Source organism: Saccharomyces mikatae (genome assembly GCF_947241705.1).
Source record: "Saccharomyces mikatae IFO 1815 strain IFO1815 genome assembly, chromosome: 4".
NCBI lineage: Eukaryota > Fungi > Ascomycota > Saccharomycetes > Saccharomycetales > Saccharomycetaceae > Saccharomyces > Saccharomyces mikatae.
In genome coordinates this window covers 849120-875569 of record NC_079259.1, presented here as the reverse complement: position 1 = coordinate 875569, position 26450 = coordinate 849120, and the positions used below count along the sequence as shown (strand labels likewise).

Below are 26450 nucleotides of genomic sequence, written 5' to 3'. Positions count from 1 at the left end.
TTACCGTCGTCTTCGGCATTTCCAACCTCCTTAGCTGCCAGGGCACCGCCCACAGAACGCTAACACGCCCGGCGTCAAAAAACCGGGGAAAGCCACGGCGCTATGGTTGTCGGAGTTTCCCGTCAGTGGCTGTATAACTCCAGTTATTTTTTTTAGTAAGTAAATTCCGGGGAGGGATCGTCTTGGCCGGGTTCGCAAAAGGGAAATGCCTACGGACGAGCGGAGCCGCCCGGATATCGTACAGAAGTACCTGCTAATGATTTTCAGTTTATCACATACGTATATTAGCTAGTATGTAAATATATACGTGTACATTCTTTTGAAAAGTGTCATCAGTATATCTCATAATACGGCGCCAAAGCCAAATGTCAACTTGATGGAACGAACGTAGTATTCTTCAAAGTTACCGCGCACACGGTCTTCCTCGCCCACGGGTATACCGGCCCATTTCACTTGTAGTTTGGTTTCGTGAAACTCTTGCGATTCGTGGAAAGTCATTTCTATAGTAGAGTTGAAAGCGGCGGGCCAGTCCTTGAGTTTCCAGTGGAAAATAAGTTTCTTGTCCTTTTCACAGGATAGCAGCTGGCTGATTACGTTACCGCCAAACAGTTCGAAGTTTTCTTTGGCGTCCAGTTTGGGTCCGCTATGGGAAAACTGTGCCGATCTGCTCCAGGCCAAAATGCGTTGTTTGTCAAGAAATGTTTCATACAATTCTGAGGATGGCACATTGAAAGTGGGTTCCAAATATATGGATGTACTGTTACCACTTCCGTTTTGGATGACTTTGGTGGTGCTGGAGGATGGCGCTGAGGCGGTAGGGGAAGATGCGTTGTTTTTTGACTCGGAAGCGGAATCCTTGATCTCAGTAAAGCTGTTCTTTTGGTTACTTCTTGTATAGTTAGACTTCACTTGAGATTCTGGGACTTGGATGTCATTGCCATGAGTGATCAGTAAATCTTTGCCGAATTGTTGAAAAATGCATCTTAGCTTGGGCAATAGCTCCGATCTGATTAATGGTTTGATTTCGTTCAATTCACTAGTCTCCTTGAAAATAGATATCTCAAATTGATAGCTCGAGATTTCGCTATCAAAAGCAACTTCAGGGATGTTAATGCTACCTTCGAATGGCAATGCCGATCCATCCTTTGAATCGACATGACCTTCTATTAACAGCGTGATTTTCAAATCAAATAAAGATATGACTTTACCCTTACGCTGATTGACTTCACAATCGCCTTCAATGGATGAGACAGATTTAATTTTGGCATATTTATTATCCTTTACCGAACCGGCCTCTACTCCAACCAGTTTTTCTTTGAAGTACTCTTTGGCCCATCCAATACAATTCTTATCTACCCAGTGCCAATTATTTGGATTATTAACAACCATGTTGATATGTTGTTATTGCTATAAACAATTAAGGATAGGATTGAATTCGAAATAACAATAAAAAGGAGTTAATTTTTTATTGGTGTTTCTTTTGTGCGGAAACCTTCAATATACCTGCAATCCGTTTGGTGCTTACGTTATCCGTATGATAAAAAGAAAAAGCTACTATTATATAATACAACTTCTATCATATTGATTTCGCACTCAAAATGCAATCAGTAGCCATCCTGAGTTCATCTTGCTTTTCCCGCGAAACTTATATATTTTCCTTCTAGAAAATTCCATTGTGAACTGGGTAACACAATTCACTTACATAAATCCTATATTTCGTTTATTCTTTTGGCCCTTCCTTCATCAAAGCGAGAAGTCCGAGAAATTTGTTGTTGTCATCGATGGTAATCCACCACCGAGGAAGTCCAACATCATATGCATACCACCACCTCCACTGTACTCATCAACATCTTGAGGTAACACTTGCGTAACTCCTTCGAGAAACCACACTTTGTCCTTGACTTCCGTAGCAAATCCTCGAAGTAATTTATAGTATGATCTCATAATTCTCATTGCGCCAAGGTCACCTGTCATTAACAATGCAAGAAATGTTTTGTCTAGTAATGCTGGGAAAGTGAATACTCGCAAAATGAAATCACCCTGGTTCTTTTCACGGTGCAATTTATCTAAATAAGCTAATGTTATCAAATATGGTGAATCTAAGCCGACAGGATACAAATCGGCAATACTTTCATCAAAACATACCAATTCCGTGATTGTTCCAACATCGGGGTTAATGACATCACCTAAATCGCTAAGATCAACAGATATAATGTTATGGAATTTGGACCTCTCACTTAATGGCCACACAGCGGTCAAAATTGTTGCTGCTCCTTTCACGTGGAAAATCCAAGCGCTTGGTGACATACTATTCAAACTTTGGTTGCCTACTGTACCATTACCGCTGGCATTTGCCAAAGAATCCATAATCAATATCAAAGCACTGGCAACAAGCGCATCAGTATTATACTCTGAGATTTCCAAAACAGCCTCCCTTAGTAATCTCAAAGCGTCTAAACGGTGAGATGAAACGTACTGCTCCAGTCCTGTTTCAGTTCTCGAAAGATGTGTTGCACTGAATGCCAACAGAGCATGCATCAAGAACGGATAATCAAATGCTAACTCTGGTATATAGTCCCTCCATATTTCAGGTCCAGAAACTTTCGCGGCTGTGATTGTGGGCCACACTTTTGTGCAATAATGATAAAACAATTTCATGTCTATCAGATTCAAATTACCTTTGGTGGAAAGATCCAAAAGCTTTGCAATGCTACTGGCGCCAACTGTAATAGAACTTCGATCTTCGTTATTTATTTTCCCAGCAATATCTTGTTGCGAGTTTTCATCTTCATCCCTTGTCTGTGAGGGTTGTAAGCCTACTGTTGGTTCGTTGTTCTCCAAGGCCACTTTTGTCAAATTTCCTAGAGGTCCTATAGAATCTTGCATCCCTTGTGTACCATCTAGCACCGCAGCGGGAGTCGATGGAGAAATGTTACCATCGCTGTTTATATTTCTTTCGATCATTGATATAGGAGCCATTGTTGAAACAGTATCAGTTCCTTGTGATTCCATCATACCGCCATTTCCTACTTGTGTATTATTTGACTGTGTCGGGCTCTTTACATCGGATAGTTGCCCGTCATTCCCCTTTACAGAAGCGGCTGCACGTTCATGGTGCTCTTGCATATTAGCCAAGGCTTCTTCGGCATTACTGGCCTTTGTAGCTCTCGAGTTACCATTATTTGTTGGCAGTTTAATGCCCAACAGTTCCTGAAAGTCATAAGAAACACCACCAATACCGGCTGTTGGAAAAGTACTTAAAGATTTTAGACTTAGCCCCATCTTGCTTAACTGTGACAATGCATCTGCTTGTAACGTGGCAGCATCGCTATTGAGATTTGTTTCACCTGCGTGTGATTGTAAATGCTCCCCTTTTACTTTCTTGCTGTTTTCCTCCCGAATGCTACCTTCCTCGTCATTAGGTTGTTGCTCTTGCTGGAGCAGTATTTGCTGCTGCTGTTGTAAAAATTGTTGTTGGTATTGCTGGAGTTGTTCCTGTTGTTGTTGTTGAACTTGTTGGTGTTGTTCTTGACGTAGTTGTTGGAATTGCTGGAGTTGAACCTGTTGATGTTGTTGCAACTGCAATTGTTGGTGTAATTGATATTGTAGCTGTTGTTGAGTGTAGTTTTGACCCGAAGAAATCCTATTGCATAGTAACATTCCACTCAAACTATTTGATAAACTCATACCCGTCGATTGCAAAGCAGGGCTACCAGCGAGATCAAACGAACCATATCTTTCATTTGGAGTCCCACTTGATGTTTGCGGTTGCACCTGAGATTGAGATTGCTGCTGCTGTTGAGATTGCTGCTGCTGCTGCTGTTGCTGCTGCAGTTGAAATGCGCCTATATTTCCAGAAGGCAAGGGTGGTAGTAATAAGCCATCAATACCTGAGTTTAGCCTTTCAGGGGATCCAAAACTGATAGTGCCATTCTGGGAGAAAAAATTATTCATCATATCTTTCTTATTGATAGTGCCCTGCAGACCCATACTTAAAGGAGTCATACTGTTCTTATCTTCTATAGGAGCTGATGATTTTTCTTCGCTCTCACTTTTCGTTGTGGAGGCACTAGATGGGAAAGAATCATTTGATGACTCTGAAGCTTTTACCGCTGACGGGACATCATTGAACGGTGTTTGCTCCTTCTTGACCGCAGTTGATAGATTTACAGAAGAATCGGGCTCGACGCTACCATCGGCTTTTCTTGTAACATATTTTACCACTGTTGCGCCCCTACCTTTCCTTAAATGAATTGGCGTATATACACATTCTAACTTCATATTTGTGCACTTCTTGCACGCTGGTTTTCCTTCATCACATTTAACTCTTCTTCTTTTACAATTGTCACATCCATTTTTAGATTTGTTATGAAATTTACGTTTACCTGTTGATGTCGTACTTACCTTTTTGCCATCCACTTCAATCAGTTCGATGACTTTTTCTCTTCTTCTGGGTTTTGTCACTGCCTTCCTGTGATTATGTATGCCAACTTCACTCATACTGCTAAACTAGAGATAATGATGCTTTACTTTTTTACTCACTATTGTTCAAAGCTCCAACCTATTTAATAAATGATCAAATGGGGAAATCCAGTTCTTGTAACCTCAAGAACTGTGCTTGTTTAGTTGTATATAAAAAACCACTGCGTAGAGAAACAGGTAGCGCTATGAAACCTGAAAAAGAACTCGATAGTAGCAGGAAAACACCTATTTTCCATGTAGCGACTTTACAAGTAGCTCGTACTTACTAGTTCTGTCAGGTCGGCGCATATATAGATTTCGACAAGCACATCCACCTAAGACAATAGAATAATATTCGTTGGGCGAAAATTTGACGCGACCTGGTTAAGGTCCCTCGTTTAGGGAAAAAAATAGCTTGGGAGGAAACCTTATTTCACCTGCTACATATAGACAGAAAACACAGCCACTATAAGATATATTCAGCATGGGGATCATGTCTAGAAACAGGCTTAGCAGGAACCACACTTACATTCACGGAATACACTCCAACTCCGCATTCTTTTTCATTGCTGTCTCACTGAAATGAGCGCTAGTGTTAACCTTTTTTCCTTTAACAGGGTTCCTGCTCGTTTACGAACAAACACAATAGTTTGTAAAGACCCGCTTCTGCATTTGGGCAAGGAAAACCTCTCAACGAAGTTCCATTAGGTACGCGTTATTACGTATTAACCCACGTCACACATGAAATGCTAAAAAGTGTTCCTCAATTGCTTAGAGTGCTAGCGCTCAAATTCAAACGTTGACATAGCTGAAAAAAATATAATTAAATTTATATAGATTTATTAGTTTACATGCAAATACAGAATCTAGTCGAGATTACGCGAAGAATCAATGTGCGTGCGGATCTTCTTTTGGTGGTTCTGGATCCACTGTAATCATCGTGTCAATTCTTAAAATTGCTACACAGGCCTCCAATGCTGATTTTAAAGATTTAACTTTGCTTACGGTTGGTTCAAGAACACCAGCATGGATTTCGTCTACAATTTTACCTCTAATTAAATCCAGACCATAGTTCCTGTAACCTCTCCTCTTAACGTCTTCTGGTTTAGCCATTTGACTAGCAGCATGGTAAGACCTCAATTTTGCAACTAATTCACTGGAATCCTTGGCAGCATTGACTGCTAAAGTTTTCGGGATGATCAACAATGCAGCCGCAAATTCAGCAATAGCCAACTGTTCGCGAGAACCAACGGTGGTGGCAAAATTATCCAAGTAAATATTCAAGGCGGCCTCAACACAACCCCCACCGGGCACGACATTTCCACTTTCAAGCGTTCTCTTAACAACAGAAAGAGAATCATGCAGAGAACGTTCCATCTCATCCAGAGAATAATCATTGGCGCCTCTTAAAATGATTGAAGAAGAAGAATGCTTAGAAGTACCCTTAATCAAAATACATTCATCATCGGAAAATTTGGCTTGAACCACCTCATCACAAAGGCCCAAATAACTGCTTTCAAAAGTTTCCTCACCTTCTAAGTTAGACATAGAACCCACTAAAGTGGCACCTGTAGCACGGGCAATTCTCCTTAAATCCTCCTTCTTACAACGTCTTACACCCATGATCTTTGCTTCAACAAATTCCTTCAGACATAGATCATCGATACCTTTAGTAGTCAACACCACTTGAGCACCAGAATCAATAATCTTTTTAACTCTTTCCAGAACGATACCGGCTTCACGTTTACGGATTTGTTCTAACTGTTCCGGGTCGTCAATATTGATTTGAACGCCCATTGCCATACGGGCCTTCTGCAAGTTCAAATCTAAACATGCAATTTTAACATTACCACCAGCGATACGCTTAGGCATTGCTTGAGAAGCAATGGTACAATTTAAAGCATAACCTGGTATCAACAATGATTCAGTAGCAGATTTACCATGTGCTTTCAAAACATTGACAGCTTTTACAGGGTATTTAGTTTCTCCTTTAGAATTTTGTGTCTTCACAGCTAAAAGTGCATCTACAACCATGTTGCTGAAAAACTCGGAATCAGAACCAATGATCTTGGAAGACATACTAGTTTTAGCAATATTGATTAGTGTCTCTTTTCCTAAAGTATCAACACTTGTGGAAAGAACCTCATTTATAAAACGAATAGCTTCTCTCAATGCAACCCTGAAACCAGTTATGATGGTGGTTGGGTGAATTTTATTCTTGACTAACTCGTTAGCTCTTTTCAATAGCTCAGAAGCAATAATAACAACGCTAGTAGTACCATCGCCAATTTCTCTATCCTGTTGTTGGGCTAATTCCACTAAAATCTTCCCTGCTGGATGTTGAACATCTAACAAAGATAAAATAGTGGCACCATCGTTGGTAACAGTAAAATCACCGATGTCATCAACAAGCATTTTATCTAATCCAACAGGGCCTAAAGATGACTTGACAACGTTCGCCACAGCCATGGTAGCTAAAACGTTTTGATTACGAATATCATCACCACTTATTTTCTCACCTCCTAGAAACAAGGTATCTGAGCGCGAGTTATTGAATAATTGGGACATCGCTTAGTTATTACAAATAGAAAAACCTCTCCTCGATTGTTGTCGTTACTTTTCTCGTTCTCTCTCAAAAGCTTCTCTTATTGTATTACTTACTCTTCGTGATTACCACCACCACATTTCGATTTTTTTTTCAGTTCTTTGCCACTTAGAACGAAGTCTCTCGGCAAGTGAAAAAAAGAAAAAAATTCGAGATTATTGTTTAATTAGTACTGCTGAAAATAATCTAATATAATAAAAATACTTGCTTTTGTAACATGTATTATACTAATTTTATATAGTGTTCACTTTTTTAATATTAAGGCCGTTTTTATAGTAACGCATGATCTATGCAGGTCATTAAACCGACGTTTACTCCTCTTCTGAAGAAGACTCTTCATCTGCATTCTGTAACCACTCGACCCACTTGACTGTCAATTTCTTGACTTCATCATAGCGAGGATCAGTAGAAACACTATTCCACCATTTATAGATTGAATCTTCCTCGATGATATCATTATCATATAGAGAAACTAATGCACTAAATAAAATCAGATCCGGTTTATCGAATTTTTGTTCGACAATCTTCTCCATTATGATGTTCATCAAATCAACATATTCTTCTTCATCAAAGGCTTGTCTCTTAAACAATAGTCCCCACTGATTAAATACCTTAACTACAGCATCTTTAGGACCTAACGTTTGAGTCGCAATGAAGTGATAAACTCTCTTTAGTAGTGCAGTTATCGTTGCTATTCTCACTTCATGGTATGTAACGTTCATACTCATTCTCAAAGTGTTTAATTCTAATAATGCTGTGTCAAGATCATGGTTATTTTCCATGGCGCGTTCCACGGTAGCAATACCTTCTTTCTCGAAGTCTTCCTCAAATTCAGAATCAACTTCTTCTCTATCAGTGTATACACTATTGACAGACATCGTTCTCTTTTTCTTTGTCTTTTTAGTAGCGGAAGAAATAGAAGTATCGCTCAGGTAAAATTCGTCTAATTGGTTGCTTAAACTGTTTACCTCTCTATAAGCCTCCGTGGAACTGTCTTCATCATCAGAGACTTCGCTTTCGTAAATGTAGCCGACACCCTTTTCTCCAACGACAGACACGGCCAATAGATAATTATCACTATCTTCTTCGAATTTCTCACCATTATCGTTGTCATACATTCTTGAAATGGTACTTTTTAGTGGGCTGGCTGATATTTTGGTTTTTCTATCCAGATCCATATTATCATCAACCTTAACATTGTAGCCAATTATACAGCCATCATTTAGGCGCACATTACAACCTAAAGTGGCGTTGGAGGCAATTAACGAGTGATCAATGATACTGTTATTTCCAATGATACAGTCATCCCAGATGAAACTATTCTTGATTTTAATGTTTTCACCGATTTGACAGTTTCTTCCAATAACCGAATTCTCAATTTTAGTACCCTCTCCGATTTTTGTGCCCGATCCAATGGCGGTACATTTACCAATTTTGCAAGATTGCGCCAAAACAACGTCTTTTTCCTTGTATATATGTCTCGATTCGTACGAATATGTTTGATCTTCTTGTATATTAGAGTCTAGGACTAATGGATAGCACCATCTTCCTAAGAAATCTTGAGAAATAGTATCATAAGTTTGCCAACTTTCTACTCTTACTGCGTATTCATCCGTTACATAGGCGTAGATATGTTTTCCCAAAATATCACTTGAAATGACACCTTTAACGAAATCTGTTCTTAACGATTGATAGTCAAAATTTTCCTGAAAAATCAACGGGACGTGGGATGTACAAATATCTATTCTACAATCAATCAAGTCATTTCTTATGACAAATTCATCAACATTATCCAACAACTCTGGGTCAATTTGAATGGAAGTCTTTTCTTTAGAACTTGGCAATGGTAGGTCTTGGTAGTAAATACATCTATTAGTAGCTTTGTCCAAGACAAATGCAGCAGGTTCAATGGTTCTTGTTTTAGGATAAGTGCTTGCTTTGCTTAGACACATTGTTGAGATGTGGTCCTTGTCCTGAACGTGCATTTTTTTATGAAATTCGAGCATTTTACTGAAGTCGATGTTCGTCAAGACATCACCACTGACTAAAATAAAATCTCCAGTAATAATGCCTCTATTATCTAGATCTCTCATAACATCACCTGTACATCTAGCTTCAGGAGACATGATGGTTGTAATCTTAAATGGAGACCAGGGCAAGTTCCATTTAGATTTTTCAATATAGTCATTAATTTGGTTGGCGTGAGAAGAGCAAATTAAAAAGACTTCATGCACGCCGGCTTTGGCTAAAAATTCCAAGGTATATTCAATAAGTGGTACATTAGCCAGTGGCAACAAACACCTAGGCTTGACAGCCGTCAGTGGCATAAACCTAGTTTCGTATGAATCTGTTAAGACAACGGCTTGGAGACGGTCTTCAACATCCATATCGGAGTTTTTTCCATGGTTACTTTGACCACCCTTCTTTTGTCCCTTCTTTGCTGCCATCTTTTTCCTTATGAGTGGTTCTATTATAGATTTTAACACAGGGCTGCTGTTGGTAATTCTCTCAAACAAATTACACTATGTGTACTACTAAATGTCATCTTGAATGGTGACCTAACTCTTCGCATTAATATATTGAAAAAAAAAAAACCTACTGAATACCTATAAAAGTCATTCAGCTCATGTGATACGGATTGAGTTGTCAATTAAGGTAAAAAGAAAAAGAGAAAGTGCTCGAGGTGGGGTTTGAACCCACGACGGTCGCGTTGCTTTGAAAGACCTGTCTAAGGTCCTGTGCACAGAAACTCCGGAAAACCGGATGTTGCTATAAGCACGAAGCTCTAACCACTGAGCTACACGAGCATTTTCGAAAGGGAGCTATTTAGGAAGCTACTTATACTGTGAAAAAAAAGAAAACGAAAATAATCGAAACTTCTTTAAATCTTTCTACTGGAAGAAGAACTGACTATCATCTATTGGCTGGTAGCCATTTATTAGTATTATCATATACGGTGTTAGAAGATGACATAAAGATTGTGTTGGAATAAGTGATTACTACTATACACCTATTCGTATAAATTGGATTAAGTTATTGCAACTATACGTCTTCGTATAAATTGAAGTAGAAAAATTCTAATAATAGAATTTACTGCAGTAATGAGATAAAGATCTATTAATTGATCAGAACTTATTATATAAGAAGATGAGTTATCATCAAATTCTTATCATTAACACTCTGATTTATGTCTGAACCTTTTGGTTTAATATAACTAATCAGCGTGTGTTTTATATACCTCTCTTATATAGATTAAGAAGGAACGACTATTCTTAATTATTACAACTTACTAAACTACTAATTATCAACATGGCGACCCCAGTGAGGGATGAAACAAGAAATGTTACTGACGACAACATTTCTACGCAGGTTCAATCAAGAGTCAATATTCAAGATACTACTAAAGAAATTAAAAATTTTATTATCGATACTTCTATTGATGACAAACAGAGGAAGCAAGCCTTAATTGATTTAGAAACGTATGAAATATTTTTAAACAAATTAACCGTTAAAAAGAATAAGATTACAAATGAGGTTAAACAGGATGACGATATTTCAAATCTCGATCAGTTAATGGAAATCGATGAAAAAATTGAAAAAACTAGTAATGTAATTCTTGGATTAAAAAGAAAGTTAGAATCGATTGATTTCGATAAAGATGTTAAAAGGTTACATGAAAGAAATGATTCAACTGGGACATATTATTTATTCGATACTCTGACCTCAAGAAATAGGAGATTTTACCCTAAGGATTGGGTATTTAAGCATAAGATGACTAAAATCGAAAATATTCCTGTTTTCTTGAACAGCTTTCAACAATTCATTGAGAAGTACGAATTTGATGACATTTTTGATCAACAAATTAAAAACATCGATTCTCGTGAAAATGAAATCTTATGTAAGGTTATCAAAGAAGGTTTAAATGAAAGTCCTGATATAATGAACATTAACACAAGTGATATCTTTAGAATCATCCGTGACTTGAAGAAAAAATACATAAGCCTTTATGGTAGAGAAATAAGACAAAAGGCTTGGAAAAAAGTGTTGGTGGATACAACTTGTAAGAATACTGATTTGTTAATGAATGAACTTCAAAAGTTAGTATTAATGGAAAAATGGATCCTTTCAAAATGTTGTCAAAATTGTTCAAATCTTACATACATTTTAGAAGAGGCAATCCTTGGAACCTTACATGAATCTTTGAAAAATCCGGTTAAACAACGTTTACATATATACTCAATTGGTAAAAATGAGAGAATTGAAGAAATTTTAATCAATATTGTAATTGAAACAGTAATGGACTTGAGTTCAAATGACTCTTACTATTCAGAAAGAAATTGTAAGTACTGTAAATCGGAATTCCACAGCTCAGTTAACTGTAGAAAGAAATTAAACAGAGAACTTAGGCATTCAACGCCCAGCTACTCAAAAGGTTATTATTCACAAGGTTCAACCCAAAAAGAATATATTAAAACAGGCACGAAACCAGTCAGAACTTTTGAAAAAACAGAAGAAGAAGAACAAAAAGGGTTCAAACAAAAATCTAGTCATTATTGATACTGGTTCAGGTGTCAATATCACGAACAATAAAAATATATTGTTTGATTATGAAGACAACAAAGAAAAGGTAAAGTTCTTTGGTATTGGGAAAAACAATGCAGTTTCCGTTAAAGGATCAGGATACATTAAAATTAAATGTAACACAAATGATGATTACTTATTAACTCATTATGTTCCTGAAGAAGAAACTACTATTATAAGTGGTTATGAGTTAGCTAGAGAAACCGATCTGGTGTTAAGCAAGAACTATTCTACCTTGGAAAACAAGGATATGAACATAAAAACTCATGTTAAAAATGGAATTATTCACGTAAAAATGGATGACTTAATTGATCACTCAGCATATGATTCCAAAATCAATGCAATACAACCAACTTCTTCTAACAAAATTAGACTGAAGCCCAAAATTATAAACTTAAAAGATGCTCATAAAAGAATGGGACATACAGGAGTTCAACAAATTGAAAACTCAATTAAACATAGTCATTATGAAGAAAATCTTGACTTAATAAAAGAACCAAATGAATTTTGGTGTGAAACTTGTAAAGTTTCAAAAGCCACGAGAAGGAACCATTATAAAGGATCTATGAACGAACACAGTATCGATCATGAACCAGGTTCATCGTGGTGCATGGATATCTTTGGTCCAGTATCAAATTCGAACTCGGATACGAAAAGATACATGCTTATTATGGTTGATAACAATACAAGATATTGTATCACCTCCACACATTTTAACAAAAATGCTGAAACTATTTTGGCTCAGATCAAGAAAAATATTCAGTATGTGGAAACTCAATTTGACAGAAAGGTCAGAGAAATCAATTCAGATCAAGGAACTGAATTTACAAATGATCAGATAGCAAAATATTTTGTTTCAAAAGGAATTCATCATATTTTTTCTGCTACACAAGATCATGCTGCCAATGGAAGAGCAGAGAGATACATCAGAACTATCGTTACTGATGCAACAACATTGTTAAAACATAGTAAATTACGTATTAAATTTTGGGAATACGCAGTGACATCTGCTACCAATGTACGCAATTGTTTAGAAAACAAAGCCACAGGTCAACTGCCACTACAGGCAATCTCTAGTCAACCTGTGAAAGTGAGATTCATGTCCTTTTTACCCTTCGGAGAACAAGGAATAATTTGGAATCATAATCACAATAAACTAAAACCATCAGGACTTCGTGCTATAATATTATGCAAAGATCCTAATAGTCACGGATACAAATTTTTTGTACCATCTATTAAAAAAATTCTCACTTCAGATAATTACACAATTCCAGACTATGCAGTGGATCCAATATTAAGGAACACACAGAACATATACCCAGATGATCAAAGTAGATCAGATTCCATCAATGAAGCAGAAAACTCAGATGCTGTTTCCAGGTTATATGATGCATTGGAAAATTACGAAGATGACCATAAACAAGTTACACTACTTACAGACTTGTTCACCACAGAAGAATTAGCTCAGATTGAATTAAATGCTAAGTACCCATCTCCTAGTGATAATCTAGAAGGTAATTTAGACTACGTCTTTGCTAACATAGAAGAAGAGGAAGAAGACAAATACAATCATGTGAAAAACATGGATATAGATTCAGATCTTCACTCAAAAGAAAAGATCACTACTGAAAGCGATCGAAACGAAATTAATAAATCAAGTAATACTGATGAGGATATTCTCGATGAAAATGTTTATAGAGTCCCCACGGCACTACAAGAGAACCTTGTTGGAAGCCAGAACAGCATAAACATCAACAATGATGATAATATTGCTAGTAGAACGCATAGGAAGATCAGTGGAAAGGAAATAAATTACAAGGAATCATCAGAAGATGAGAGCGATTATATTTCACATGATCCTACTAATGAATCAGTTACAGTTGCAAGTAATAAGGACAATGTAACAGATGATAATATCTTACAATCACAACAAGAATTATTCGAAAACATTGTTGATCCAGAAGTATTACTTGAACAAGATTTAGATTCAAAAACCTCAAGTTATGACACCTCTCAATACGTAGATGTTCAAACTGAATCAAATGTTACATCATTAAAGGACAATGATGTTCAAAATGATGACTATTCTACTCACGAAGAAAGTCATCACCTGCCCCTGGTTATAAATGTTATGGACAATACTGACCAAACATATGTTGAATCAAACAAGGTAGAAAACAAAAATAACTCTGATACAAGTATCTCATCGGAAGGTAATAATGAAGAGTTAGTACAAGTGATGGAAAATAGCGAAGCGGAAAAATCGAATGCTACACTAAAATCATCAATAATAACAGATGAAACAATTGAGTCAGAAAAACCAGCAATAAACAAAGCTGGATTCCTGAATAAAACGTTTAATTCTTTGAATAAGAAAAGAAAGCGGCCTGTTGAAAACAGGACCTCGTTTCATGACATGGTTGAAAGAGACAATAAGCGTCAGAGAAAGAATATAATTAAATTACTTCCGGATAACACAGAAACAAGTTCTGCACCGAGAATTAAAACCATATACTACAATGAAGCTATTTCAGGAAATGCTGATCTCAAAGAAAAACATGCTTATAAAGAGGCATACAGGAAAGAATTACAGAATCTCAAGGATATGAAAGTATTTGACATCAACGTCAAATACAACAGATCTGATGTTCCCAGTAATTTAATAATTCCGACAAATACAATATTCTCAAAGAAGAGAAATGGTATCTATAAAGCAAGAATTGTTTGTAGAGGTGATATCCAGACACCAGACACGTATAACGTTATTGGAACAGAATCCCTAAACCATAACCACATTAAAATATTTCTGATGATTGCAAACAATAGGAATATGTTCATGAAAACACTAGATATTAACCATGCGTTCTTATATGCTAAACTGGAAGAAGACATTTACATTCCACACCCTCATGACAGAAGATGCGTTGTTAAACTAGATAAAGCACTATATGGTCTCAAACAGAGTCCTAAAGAATGGAACGACCATCTTAGACGATATCTAAATAGTGTTGGATTAAAAGATAATACTTATACTCCAGGACTATACCAATCCAAGGATAAAAAACTCATGATCGCAGTTTATGTTGATGACTGTGTGATTGCAGCAAGTGATGAACAAAGACTAGATGATTTCATAAACAATTTAAAAAAAACCTTTGAATTGAAAATTACTGGTACCTTAATAGATGGTATTTTGGATACAGATATTCTAGGAATGGATTTGATCTATAACAAAAAACTTGGTACGGTTGATTTGACGTTAATATCATTTATAGAAAAAATGGGTGAGAAATATAAAAAGGAATTGGATAAGGTTAGAAAAAGGTCAATTCCACACATATCAATATACAAGATTGATCCTAAAAACGGAGAATTAAAAATGACCGAAAAGGAATACAAAGACGGCGTGTTGAAATTACAGCAACTATTAGGTGAACTTAACTATGTTAGGTATAAATGTAGATATGATGTTGAATTTGCGGTTAAAAAGGTGGCTAGATTAGTAAACTTTCCTCATAAACAGGTGTTCTACATGATTTATAAAATCATACAATACTTGGTACAACATACGAATATAGGCATACACTATGATAGAGATCTTAACAAAGATAAGAAAATCACTACTATCACAGATGCATCAGTTGGAACAGAATACGATGCACAATCAAGAATTGGTGTTATAATTTGGTATGGAAAAAATATCTTCAATGTTTATTCTAATAAAAGCTCAAACAAGTGCGTATCCTCAACTGAAGCAGAACTTCATGCTATCTATGAAGGCTATGCAGACTCAGAAACACTGAAGGCAACCTTAACAGAACTCGGAGAAGGTGGAGATAAGGAACTTACAATGCTTACTGATTCAAAACCAGCTATCGAAGGTTTAAATCGGAGCTATCTACAACCCAAACAGAAGTTCACATGGATAAAAACAGAAATAATTAAAGAGAAAATAAAAGAGAAGATTATAAAACTAATAAAAATAAAAGGTAAAGATAATATAGCAGATTTACTTACCAAACCAGTCTCAATATCTGATTTTGATAGATTTATTAAAGTATTGAACAATCAGATAACACCACAGGATATTTTGGCCTCAACGGACTATTGATAATTAAAATTACTTAAGAACCAAACACATAGCAGATATCTGTTGGAGTACAATAATATATCTTTAAGGGGGCATGTTGGAATAAGTGATTACTACTATACACCTATTCGTATAAATTGGATTAAGTTATTGCAACTATACGTCTTCGTATAAATTGAAGTAGAAAAATTCTAATAATAGAATTTACTGCAGTAATGAGATAAAGATCTATTAATTGATCAGAACTTATTATATAAGAAGATGAGTTATCATCAAATTCTTATCATTAACACTCTGATTTATGTCTGAACCTTTTGGTTTAATATAACTAATCAGCGTGTGTTTTATATACCTCTCTTATATAGATTAAGAAGGAACGACTATTCTTAATTATTACAACTTACTAAACTACTAATTATCAACAGATTGAGAGACAGTCATCGACTTTAGTGGAAACTGAAACGCAAAGATTGATAATGCATTAGGATAATGAATGCCAATGTAAAAGATAGAGAATCAATCAATATATTAGTGTGTAGAATTATCGATTCTCTTTTGTGGATTCCTGTTTTCTCGAGGAACTTCGAGCATCTTGTTGATAATTAGTTGTTAAGTAAGTTATAATAATTAAGAATAAGTCGTTTCTTCTTAATTTATATAAGAGAGGTATACAAAACACACGCTGATTGGTTATATTAAACCCAAAGGTTCAACAATAAATCAGAGTGTTGATGATAAGAATTTGGTGATAACTCATCTTCTTATATACCAAGTTCTGGTCAATTAATAGATCTTTATCTTACTAGTGCAGGAAATTCTATAATTAGAATTTGCCTACTCCAATTTAGTTGGTATCATCATAAGAATGTTTGTATTCATATACCCAACATTATTAGTATCATGTTCAAGAATGTTCGTCATCAACTACACCAATTTATACGAATAAATGTATAGTAGTAATCACTTATTCCAACACATATTCTGTAACTGCAAATAATAAAATTGCCTTTCTGAATAAAGGACTCTCAACAGTTAGCTCAAAATTCACCTATTTTGGAATGTGCAAGAGACAACTGACCATTTTAAGTAGTATTTGTTTTAATTTATAACTCGAATTATATTTTTAGTTTTTGTGTACTAATTTCCACTACATTTTATGTTTTTCTACTCTTTGGCACTATGTTTCTGATTTACATTCCTTTTTGGTAACGTATAAAAAAAAACAACATTAATAATAGTCTCATATTTTATTCTAACAATAAATGGATGATAGTCCATTCTTGTTCCAACATAATGATGTCGGTATATTCTATACATAAAGCTTAAAAGTAATTATACAGTCTTTTGCAGCATAGCTCGGGAGATATGTGACTTTTACTTCCTATAAAGACCAGTTGATAAAAAAAGATTCAGTTACCGCAAACTAACTCTAATAGGAAGCAACAACATAGACATTTTAAGCAGCTATCCAAGCAGCTCTCTTCCTTCTGTTGACCTTGTTGGACGTAGACTGGCTGTTGTTGAGGGTAGCCCTGTTGTGGTGGACCTTGTTGGTAATAACCTTGTTGTGGCGGAGGACCTTGTTGGTAATAACCTTGTTGTGGCGGAGGACCTTGTTGGTAGTAGCCCTGTTGTTGGCTCATTCTCTTCGGCTCTTCTGACTTATTTTTTAGGGGCAGATAGTCTTCCTTTGCCTTTCTTTATTTCTTTTTGTTTTTGGCACTTTAGTTTATATAATGTTGCAGTTCCACCCATCGGCCTCGAGCAAAAGTAAACATCAATTAGCGCGCAGAAAACTTCGTACAGATATAATCAAATTTTCTCGTTTTTTGGCATTTCGTATGCTCCTGGAACCGCTTAGCCACACTTCTAGAAAGATATGGCATAATTCCGAACAATTAGGTTTGGATTAGGGTCTCGCTGAATTATTGGTTAGCGTGGCTTATGCAGGTATGACATGGCAAAAACGAAAAAAACAAAAATAGCAATAGAAAAGGGAAAAAGGATTATGATTAAAGTAAAAAGAATAAAATTATTTAACTTAAACTAATTTTAATCAAACTATATTGGATTTAGCTAGTGGACGATAGATTATCGGCTAACGCACCTATTCAATCTTTATAATTTTTTCGACTAGGATCGTCTTTATATGATGATTTTTTTTTTTCTTGGGACAGAGGATCTACAGAATCTTCTATGAACTCGTAGAACCTGTTAGCGTAGTCCCTTGGAGGTATGGCACTCACCAACTTAGTATCATGGCGCAAACTTCGCCAGAATGTTTCTAATTTCTTCATTACCGAGTAATTAGTCAAGAAGTCGATAATTCCCACGTAATAAATCAAATCCACATCATTATTGAATTGATCAGATGCACGAATACCACCTTCAAATTCTCTAAAAAAATGTCGTACTACTGTTCCGGTACCAGTTCTTATGGGCCCTTGTGTCTGTGGTTGCTCCTCAATGGATGCAGTATCGGCCAGTTGAATGTCGTCTTCCTTGGCTTTATTGATATCGTGAATCCCGATGAGCAAAGAATAGTCCATCGTATTTAGTTTAGCTAACAATTCCACATCTTTTTTCAACTGGGTCAAGAAAGTTTTCTTTTTCAAAGGACCGAACTTGATTTTTTGGCCTTCTTCAAGCCAATTTAAGTCTTTCATTACGGGCCTGTAAGATCTATCTTTTGCCAATCTTTCTTTATCCAAGTTGGTAAAACGACCCCATGTAGAACCCTTTAGATCATAAGTAATATGAATGTCCAAGTGTGGAGGAAATAGGTTATTCATGACTAAAAAGTATATTTTCCGATGTTTGATTTTATTTTGAAACGATATAGGCATTTTCACTCTGTGTAAACCATAAAACTGGCAAATCAGAGTGTTTGGGTTGTCCTTTACATGATTATAGTACTCTTGTATATGCTTCCTCAAATGAATATGCTCAGAATGATGAATTGTTTTGATAATATATTTGTAATCTCTTGAATAGTAAAAAAAAGACCCACTTTTACCCGGTGAGTTAAGTTCACTGAGAATGTACTTGGAAGTTAACGAAACCAAATAATCAGCAGGGTCTAGGCCAAATAATGCACGTAGTTCTCTGAAAACTTCCGGACAGTAGTCCTTAAACTTGAATGCATATTGAGAAGAAGGGGTCAATTCATTGCCATGATAATCAAAAGCCAGCTTTTTAGTGAATCTAAAATCCGCGGGCGTTAAAGGTTTCATTATTCCAGAACAACGTGATACTGCAACACGAATACCGGTTAGCATATTATAAGCAATTATAAAGTTGACGTGTCCTTCACTAACTTTATTACCGATTAAAACGCGGTCGTCATCCACCAAGAACGTTTTCCTTTTCCTTTTCATTTCTCTTTTATGCAAAAGGGATTGTCTCATCTTCTTAATTTCGGCGGTAGCAGATTCCGATCTTTTCAAACCCGCACTACCACTAGTAACAGCAGCATTAACGGTATGATTGCGGTTGTTGCCATGGGTGTGCTGGTAGTAATGATCGTTCTCTGGTGGCAAAGAGGTGGTCGATTTAGATACCATATGATATTGCTTTGATTTTTGCGAAGGTTGTGGAAGCGGGTGAAGCGGTAGAGAACTCATTGAATGGTTAATTTTTGAAGCGGAATTCGGATTCACGTTGGTATTTGCGTTCGTCAGTTTCAGCACATCTGAATCATCCATAGGTAGTATTTGAGAATGCTTAGAAGCGTGGAAGGGAATGTTGGGCAAGTTTGAATCCTGAGTGTTTCTCCTTTGCTTTATCGTCGTGGAAGCCGCTGTTACTGTCGATATTCTGGAAGATCGCCTCGAAACACGCTTGTTCAGCAAAACATGATCATCATTCAAGTCTTGAATATAAGAGTCGGTCTGAACAAGACCGGGATTATCCAAATAACCATTCGAGTTTAGCGAAGGTGTAGTTACCTTTTTCGATTCCTTCCCTTCAGGAAAACTGTACTTCTCAATTTCCCTGTTATTGCTACTATTTGGTCGTGGAGAAGTTATAGTGTTTGGATGATCATCATCAGTATTGTTATTACTGTTGTTATGTAAAGGATCAATTGATATTGAGTAGTTTCTCTTCACCAGTCTTGAGTTATTTATCGTCGGGTTCAACTCTTCGATAGAGGTCGGAGTGGAAGATTCACCATCAGACAAATGAGGACTTTCCATATTTGACTCTGAATTCGAGGAGGAATGGTAGCTAGTATGATTATTATGATCTTTTCTTATTCGGTGGTTCGAGTCCGGATTCGAATTCGGTACCGAAAGGTCTTGATGTCGCTCAATTGTCGCAGACTGCAATAACGATCGCTCCTGTTCTGTTTTGCGACTGGGAGAAGTTATCAAATGTAGCGGTACAACAGAAGTAGGTTGTGATCGCAAGACTGACATGAGTTGAAAAGTGTTGGTAAGGAAGTGGCGATATATGGCAACTGTCTTGGGTGCGTGAACAAACTCTGTACTTTCTTGCTTGTGATTGTGCTAGTCCTTGTTCCTATTTTTGTTTTTGTTCTTGTTTTTCTCTGCTTCTCCCTCCGTATTTGCTTGTTGTCACGCTTTTGTTATTTCCACCTCTATCTTTTCTCTCTGTTCCATTCCTCATCCATTCCTTTTTTTTTTTTACCTGTGTTTTGTTTTCCCAGAAGGGAGGCACGTTCTTATGTCCGTAAAAACGGATATGTTAGTGCGACACGTCGTCTGGGGTGACGCTTCATTTTTAGCCCCATTCGCCAAATACCTTACCAGTACCTGTGGTAAGGCTTAGTTCAGCAATACACTAGATAAAAACGCAATGACACGAGAGTAGAGTGCATAATTAGTCACCGACTTCCTTCAGGTGCCAAAAGCACACTGAACCTCTTGGTGTTACAGTCCGGGTGATGCGTCCGCCGTGCTTCAAAGCGCCTTTTCACCAATGCCAGGCGGAAACTGCCGCCGTCAAAAAGAAAAACGAAAAGAACATAGAAGACAAGGACAAGAAGCAGTGATCGTAAGAAGCGCCCACCCTCGCACAGCGCACAGAAACTAGAATAGTACCGCAGTTATAGCATTTGTATGGCCCTTAACTCACGATGCTAGACAAGGCGGGCTCTCAAAGCAAACACATGGACGAATCCAATGCGGCTGCCTCTCTGCTTTCCATGGAAACAACCGCCAACAATCAGCACTATCTGCACAACAAAACGGCTCGTCACACGCTCACGAATAGCAGCCAAGATGGCAGAAGTCACGCAGAGGATGAAGGTAGCGATGGAACAAATCCCCGACATCCTACTATCTCCAGTGCTAGCATTGAATCTGTCAAGACCAGTTACGACGAAAACCCTCTACTTTCTATCATGAGATTGACGTGTGCGCCCAATAATACTCCGGTGCATACTCCGTCGGTTTCGCCGAGTTTGCAAGTGGGAGGTGGCACTGATGTCAAAGATGATTCTAAGGAAAACGATGCTACTGTAGCGGCCACTACCAGTCTTCAAGATCGCCGTAACAGCGATAACGCTGGCCACGGTGCCGCCAGCCCACTCGCGCCTTCCAATACGCCTTCGGATCCTAAGTCGCTGTGTAACGGCCATCCCGTAGAAGGTAGAGTTGCACAGGTTTCGGATACCATCCAGCTGCAGCATGCTACAATGAACGATGTTGTTTTCCCTTACTCCTCCACCTCAACTAATAACAACGCTGCTGCTGTTGCTGCTGCTACTACTGTCGTCGCCGGCGCCAAAGAAAAAATACAGTTGCCGCCACCAGCAGCTCCACCTATTTCTTCCCCCGGTACCACCGCAGCTGGTTCGGGCTCGGGCTCGGGTCTGCGTTCCCGCACAGAATCGGATTTGCCGCTCATGATTACCAGCGCCAACAAAAACAATGGGAAGAATACCAATTCGCCGCTGTCAATACTGAGCAGAAACAACAGCACCAATGACAACGAGAACAACTCGTTCCACAGCTCTGATTCGAGAGATTCCTCTAGTAATAATGAGATCGGCCGGTTTTTGCGCTGCGAAACCAAGCCTAGAAGCAATGGTTCGAACGACTTTCAATCCCAGCATAGTAACCATGATGATCAGTACGCCATAGGTGTGGCCCCCAGAAATTTCTATTTCAATAAGGATAGAGAAATAACTGACCCGAACGTAAAGCTGGATGAGAACGAATCCAAAGTTAACATCTCGTTCTGGCTAAATTCGAAGTATAGAGATGAGGCCTACTCTTTGAACGAATCGTCCTCCAACAACGCAAGTTCGAACACGGATACGCCCATCAACTCTCGGCGTACGAATACCAGCTCCTCTATTCCCAGCAGAAACAATTTTCAGCATTTTAGGTTTAACCAGGCCCCTTCTCAGCCTCCAACTTCAGCATCTTCATTTACAAGCACAAACAATAACATCGGCCACAATAACAACATCAACAGCAACAGCCACAACATTCAACGAAACACTATCAATCGTGGAGAAGACCCGTTTGCCACTTCATCAAGGCCTTCTACTGGGTTTTTCTACGGCGATTTGCCACATCGTAACAACAAAAATAGTCCCTTCCGTGCAAATGAACCATACATCCCGCCACCCCCACCGAAGTATATCAATTCTAAGTTGGATGGATTGAGATCAAGATTATTGCTTGGTCCGAATTCTGCATCTTCATCTACTAAACTTGACGACGACTTGGGTACGGCCGCAGCCGTACTATCAAACATGAGATCATCTCCATATAGAGGTCATGATAGACCTATTTCAAATGTCAATAATATCAATAACACAAATACACTCGGCGTACCGGCTAGCAGACCTCATTCGTCATCTTTCCCATCAAAGGGTGTTTTGAGACCAATCCTATTACGTATTCATAATTCCGACCATCAACAAACGGCTTTTGAAAACAACAATTCCACAGCTGTTTTTGATGAAGATCAAGATCAAGACCAAGACCTGTCCTCTTACCATTTAAACCTGAACTCTAAAAAGGTCATAGACCCCTCTTTCGAGTCAAGAGCAAGACAAGTTACTTGGAATAAAAATGGCAAGCGAATAGACAGACGCCTATCTGCACCGGAACAACAGCAACAACTAGAAGTACCGCCGTTGAAGAAATCGAGAAGATCAGTTGGGAACGCAAGAGCTGTGAGCCAAACCAATAGCGATCATAATTCCTTTGGCGAATCAGCGACTTCCTCAGCACCTTCATCTCCTTCATTAAAGGCATCTTCTTCTAGTTTAGCATATGCTGTTGATTATCCCAATACTACTTCTCCCGGTTCGACTAAATCTAAGGGAAAAACAACCAAGTCTAGGACAAAAACCAAGGCGAAGCAATCTTCAAAAAAAAGATCAAGCAATAACAACTCTAAATCAAAAGCAAACAATTCACAAGAATTGAACACCACTGCTTCCTCAACCTCTCAAGGTACAAGGTCTCGTACCGGTTGCTGGATTTGTCGGTTAAGAAAAAAGAAGTGTACCGAAGAAAGACCACACTGTTTCAATTGCGAAAGGTTGAAACTGGACTGTCATTATGACGCATTCAAACCTGATTTCGTATCCGACCCAAAGAAAAAGCAAATGAAACTGGAAGAAATCAAGAAAAAAACAAAAGAAGCCAAAAGGAGAGCAATGAAAAAAAAGTAAAAACTAACTTGAAGAGAAGGATTATCATTGTTTAGTACAAATCTTATACTATCAAAGAAAAAAAGAAAGAGTGGTACACAACAATTTTTCAATAACAATGATATATCCTATATATATATTATGTATGTAAGTAATACCATGTAATTTCAAAGACTTTCAAAAGAAGTTATACATTAACTTTCGCATACGATTTAGTTAAGGTGTAGGTATGTCTCATTTGATGAACTAATTTTTGGTTGCTCAGGTTTTATTTTCAAAACTTTGAAGCTACTAAAGAAAAAGAATCCTACTAAAACATACTGTTGGGATCATCTCCCTTAATGCTTTCAGTGCTGTTCTGTGTGCCATAAGGAAACTGCATGGGTTGTTGAAATATCGACTGTTGCGGATGTGCATAGACTGGTGGAGGCGCCGGCGTTTGATGCTGACCACCCACCCACGCCGGATTCGTTAAATTTCTTGAATATAGCGCATGTGCTTCCTGTTGCCATTGTGAATCTTGGACATTGAAAGGTGGAAAAACTCCTTGCCTTTGCTGGTTTAAGAAATTGTAAGGATAGGATACCATTGAGGCTGGTGAAGACATCATGGAATTTTGATACGCGGAGCTTAATGAAGATATTGACGACAGTTGTCGTGGTGGATACACACTTTCTTGCATTGAATTTGGAATCTGATTGCGAATATCATTAACTACCCTTTGTTCGTTTGGCTTTTGCGCAAATGAATTTTCCGAGGGCTTGTTTTGCGCTGAAGATAGAATGCTATTCAAATCAAAGGATGATGAACCTGTGGAATTCGAAGAGGAGGTTGGTGCGCTACTGTAATCAGGCGATAAATCAGTAGTGATGTCATCGACTTTTTGGCCGCTTACTTCAATTTCAAACATTTCTACATTCATCTTGTTTTTTCCTGTTATTATGCCGCTGGGCTTAACGTTGAACGTTTCCGGTGCCATAGGTACAGATGAACCACTATAACCCATGGTTGGGGAAGAAGAATTCAAAGAGCTGCTTCTCATTTGTCTCTCCAAATGTGCCATAGAGATTGAGTTAGTAGTGAAACATTTACTTTTTCTTTGTAACCTAACCTCGTTTGATTGCTTCGATGCCTTTATATCAGTTTTAATGGTCTTTTTTAGTCCGATTTTCTTAGTAAAGATATAACGTGATTTATTATCTGACCATTCCACACCACATTTGTTTTCCATCAATAATTGGTAAATAAATCTTACCACACCTTGTAGTCTCAACAGCATTTCTGATGATACTGATTGTTTGTCGGATGACGGTGGATCCCCAATTAATCTATCGAAATTACGGTCCATTTGAAAAATTTCATCATAATCATTAAAATCGGATAATTGAAAATTGATAAACGACAAACCTTTCACCATCAAGTCTTCTTCAAACCAGTAGGTTCTTTTGGGCGTGCGTTCTGTTATACTAGAAGAAAGATTTTTTTTTTTTTTCATGACATCGTTCATGAAGTACGCCATGGCATTAACAAACTCTACGTTACTTTGAGCATATTGAAAAACCATAGGGTTCGATTTTATCCAACAATTGATAATTCTTACCATACCTAATATTTCAGGAACTTCAGAGTGTTCGCTCCATGATTCCTTCACGATATCATTTAAAATATGTCCAATAAATTTAAATGCGAAATTTAGATAATCCAATTCATTGCTACGTAAATCCGTTAAGGTATTTGTACCCACATCAGAACGTCTTTTCAATAATAAGTGAAACCCACCAATTGTAATGATCAAATTGTTGAAGATTATCTGGATATGTTTAAGGTATCTCGTTGACATCATTTCATAAAGAACGTCCTCCAAATATTTTAATTTAATACCGTTATTTAACTGGTTCGGTTTCGTATCATCCCTCCAACTTCTAGGAGACCAAACAGATCCAAAGAGGCCAAGGTAATAAAACTCTAAAATATCTTTAGCAGGAGGTTTCACTCCTTTAGATTCTTGCAAGTAGGTGTTCATAATAGTTGTATGCAAACTACGATTTAATGAACTTTTATTGTCTACCATTAACGCGCGGAAGTTTTTAATTGACACAGGACTTGGCATCTTCGTCATCATACCCTTGACAAAACTGAATACAGCAGTCCCCAAATTTCCTGTCTGAAGGAACACCGTTCCCGCTTGCGAATATGTTTCACCAGCGCTAGGCAACGTTAACGAAGCTAAGCGAAAATAATCCAATGATTTCTTAAAATTAGATATGCTGTATTTGTTGGAAATTTCTTCAAGGAGGCTTTTATAACGATACGCTGTTCCTAAAAATAACAGACATCGATGGAAAATTGTTAGGATTAGATGTGCGAACGGACTATCGCTGTTGAATGATTTCACTACAGAACTGTCACCATCAATATCACTTAACATTAAGTCTTGAATAATCTTCCTCGGCAAAAGTGCAACTACATTATACCTTTTATGAACAGCGTTGATAATGTTAGCATAAAAGTTTTGTACTGTCTTGAAAAACTTCAACATTTTCGAGTTCATTTTTCTAAAGTCAATATATCTAGTCTGCTGTTTCTTGTTCTCCTTCTCAAAAAGAACGTAATTTCTCCACATCTGGAACCATTTGAATATTGGATAGTGTACACTTTCCCACGAAAAATCTAATATTGTAGATATATCGCTGTAATCAAAGGTAGTGACATCGGCCACAGATGAACTTCTAGATTGACATAAAGAATATTGGGAATCTATGGAAGAGAGGACCACAGCATTCAATTTGGAATGAGCAAATGCCAAGAACCCGTTCAATAACGCATAATCATGAAATAACTGATTTGATTTCAATATGCTGTTCAATTGACTTTTTATACCATTGAAAGCGGTAGCAATATCCTCTGTTTGGGTATTCGATTGTCCCATTTAATTGAAATATCAACTATATGACGTTACAATGAAGGTAAGATATCCTCTTTAAATATATATACGCCCTATGACGTGTGTGTATGAGAACTGAGAAATGATAAAATTCTATTTTCCCAAATGACTCTGCTAAATTCTTGTTTATTAA

General features: G+C 37.4%; 8 protein-coding genes and 1 non-coding gene across 9 annotated transcripts; 1 reads left to right on the top strand and 8 right to left on the bottom strand.

The window, feature by feature from the left end:
- Nucleotides 1-342: 342 nt before the first annotated feature.
- Nucleotides 343-1389, bottom strand: AHA1 (Aha1p; the record flags this gene model as incomplete). Its single annotated transcript, XM_056221407.1, has 1 exon — nt 343-1389. One exon carries the CDS (start codon nt 1387-1389, stop codon nt 343-345), a length of 1047 nt encoding a protein of 348 aa, XP_056081201.1.
- Nucleotides 1390-1743: 354 nt separating this feature from the next.
- On the bottom strand, nt 1744-4500 carry UPC2 (Upc2p; the record flags this gene model as incomplete). Its single annotated transcript, XM_056221406.1, has 1 exon — nt 1744-4500. One exon carries the CDS (start codon nt 4498-4500, stop codon nt 1744-1746), a length of 2757 nt encoding a protein of 918 aa, XP_056081200.1.
- Nucleotides 4501-5349: 849 nt separating this feature from the next.
- TCP1 (chaperonin-containing T-complex alpha subunit TCP1) lies at nt 5350-7029 on the bottom strand (the record flags this gene model as incomplete). The annotated part of the gene is made up of 1 exon (XM_056221405.1): nt 5350-7029. The coding sequence occupies one exon, from the start codon at nt 7027-7029 to the stop codon at nt 5350-5352; it is 1680 nt and encodes a 559-aa protein (XP_056081199.1).
- Nucleotides 7030-7377: 348 nt separating this feature from the next.
- On the bottom strand, nt 7378-9513 carry GCD6 (translation initiation factor eIF2B catalytic subunit epsilon; the record flags this gene model as incomplete). The annotated part of the gene is made up of 1 exon (XM_056221404.1): nt 7378-9513. The coding sequence occupies one exon, from the start codon at nt 9511-9513 to the stop codon at nt 7378-7380; it is 2136 nt and encodes a 711-aa protein (XP_056081198.1).
- Nucleotides 9514-9741: 228 nt separating this feature from the next.
- Smki_4.trna15I lies at nt 9742-9873 on the bottom strand. Its single transcript has 2 exons — nt 9837-9873; nt 9742-9777 (listed from the first exon to the last, which is right to left on the bottom strand). It is a non-coding gene; the product is annotated as a tRNA-Ile (tRNA).
- Nucleotides 9874-17146: 7273 nt separating this feature from the next.
- CPP2 (cysteine-rich palmitoylated domain-containing protein CPP2) lies at nt 17147-17380 on the bottom strand (the record flags this gene model as incomplete). Its single annotated transcript, XM_056221403.1, has 1 exon — nt 17147-17380. The coding sequence occupies one exon, from the start codon at nt 17378-17380 to the stop codon at nt 17147-17149; it is 234 nt and encodes a 77-aa protein (XP_056081197.1).
- A 468-nt stretch (nt 17381-17848) lies between these two features.
- On the bottom strand, nt 17849-20155 carry MSS4 (1-phosphatidylinositol-4-phosphate 5-kinase; the record flags this gene model as incomplete). Its single annotated transcript, XM_056221402.1, has 1 exon — nt 17849-20155. One exon carries the CDS (start codon nt 20153-20155, stop codon nt 17849-17851), a length of 2307 nt encoding a protein of 768 aa, XP_056081196.1.
- A 680-nt stretch (nt 20156-20835) lies between these two features.
- On the top strand, nt 20836-23394 carry UME6 (DNA-binding transcriptional regulator UME6; the record flags this gene model as incomplete). The annotated part of the gene is made up of 1 exon (XM_056221401.1): nt 20836-23394. One exon carries the CDS (start codon nt 20836-20838, stop codon nt 23392-23394), a length of 2559 nt encoding a protein of 852 aa, XP_056081195.1.
- A 289-nt stretch (nt 23395-23683) lies between these two features.
- Nucleotides 23684-26302, bottom strand: EBS1 (Ebs1p; the record flags this gene model as incomplete). Its single annotated transcript, XM_056221400.1, has 1 exon — nt 23684-26302. The coding sequence occupies one exon, from the start codon at nt 26300-26302 to the stop codon at nt 23684-23686; it is 2619 nt and encodes an 872-aa protein (XP_056081194.1).
- Nucleotides 26303-26450: the final 148 nt, after the last annotated feature.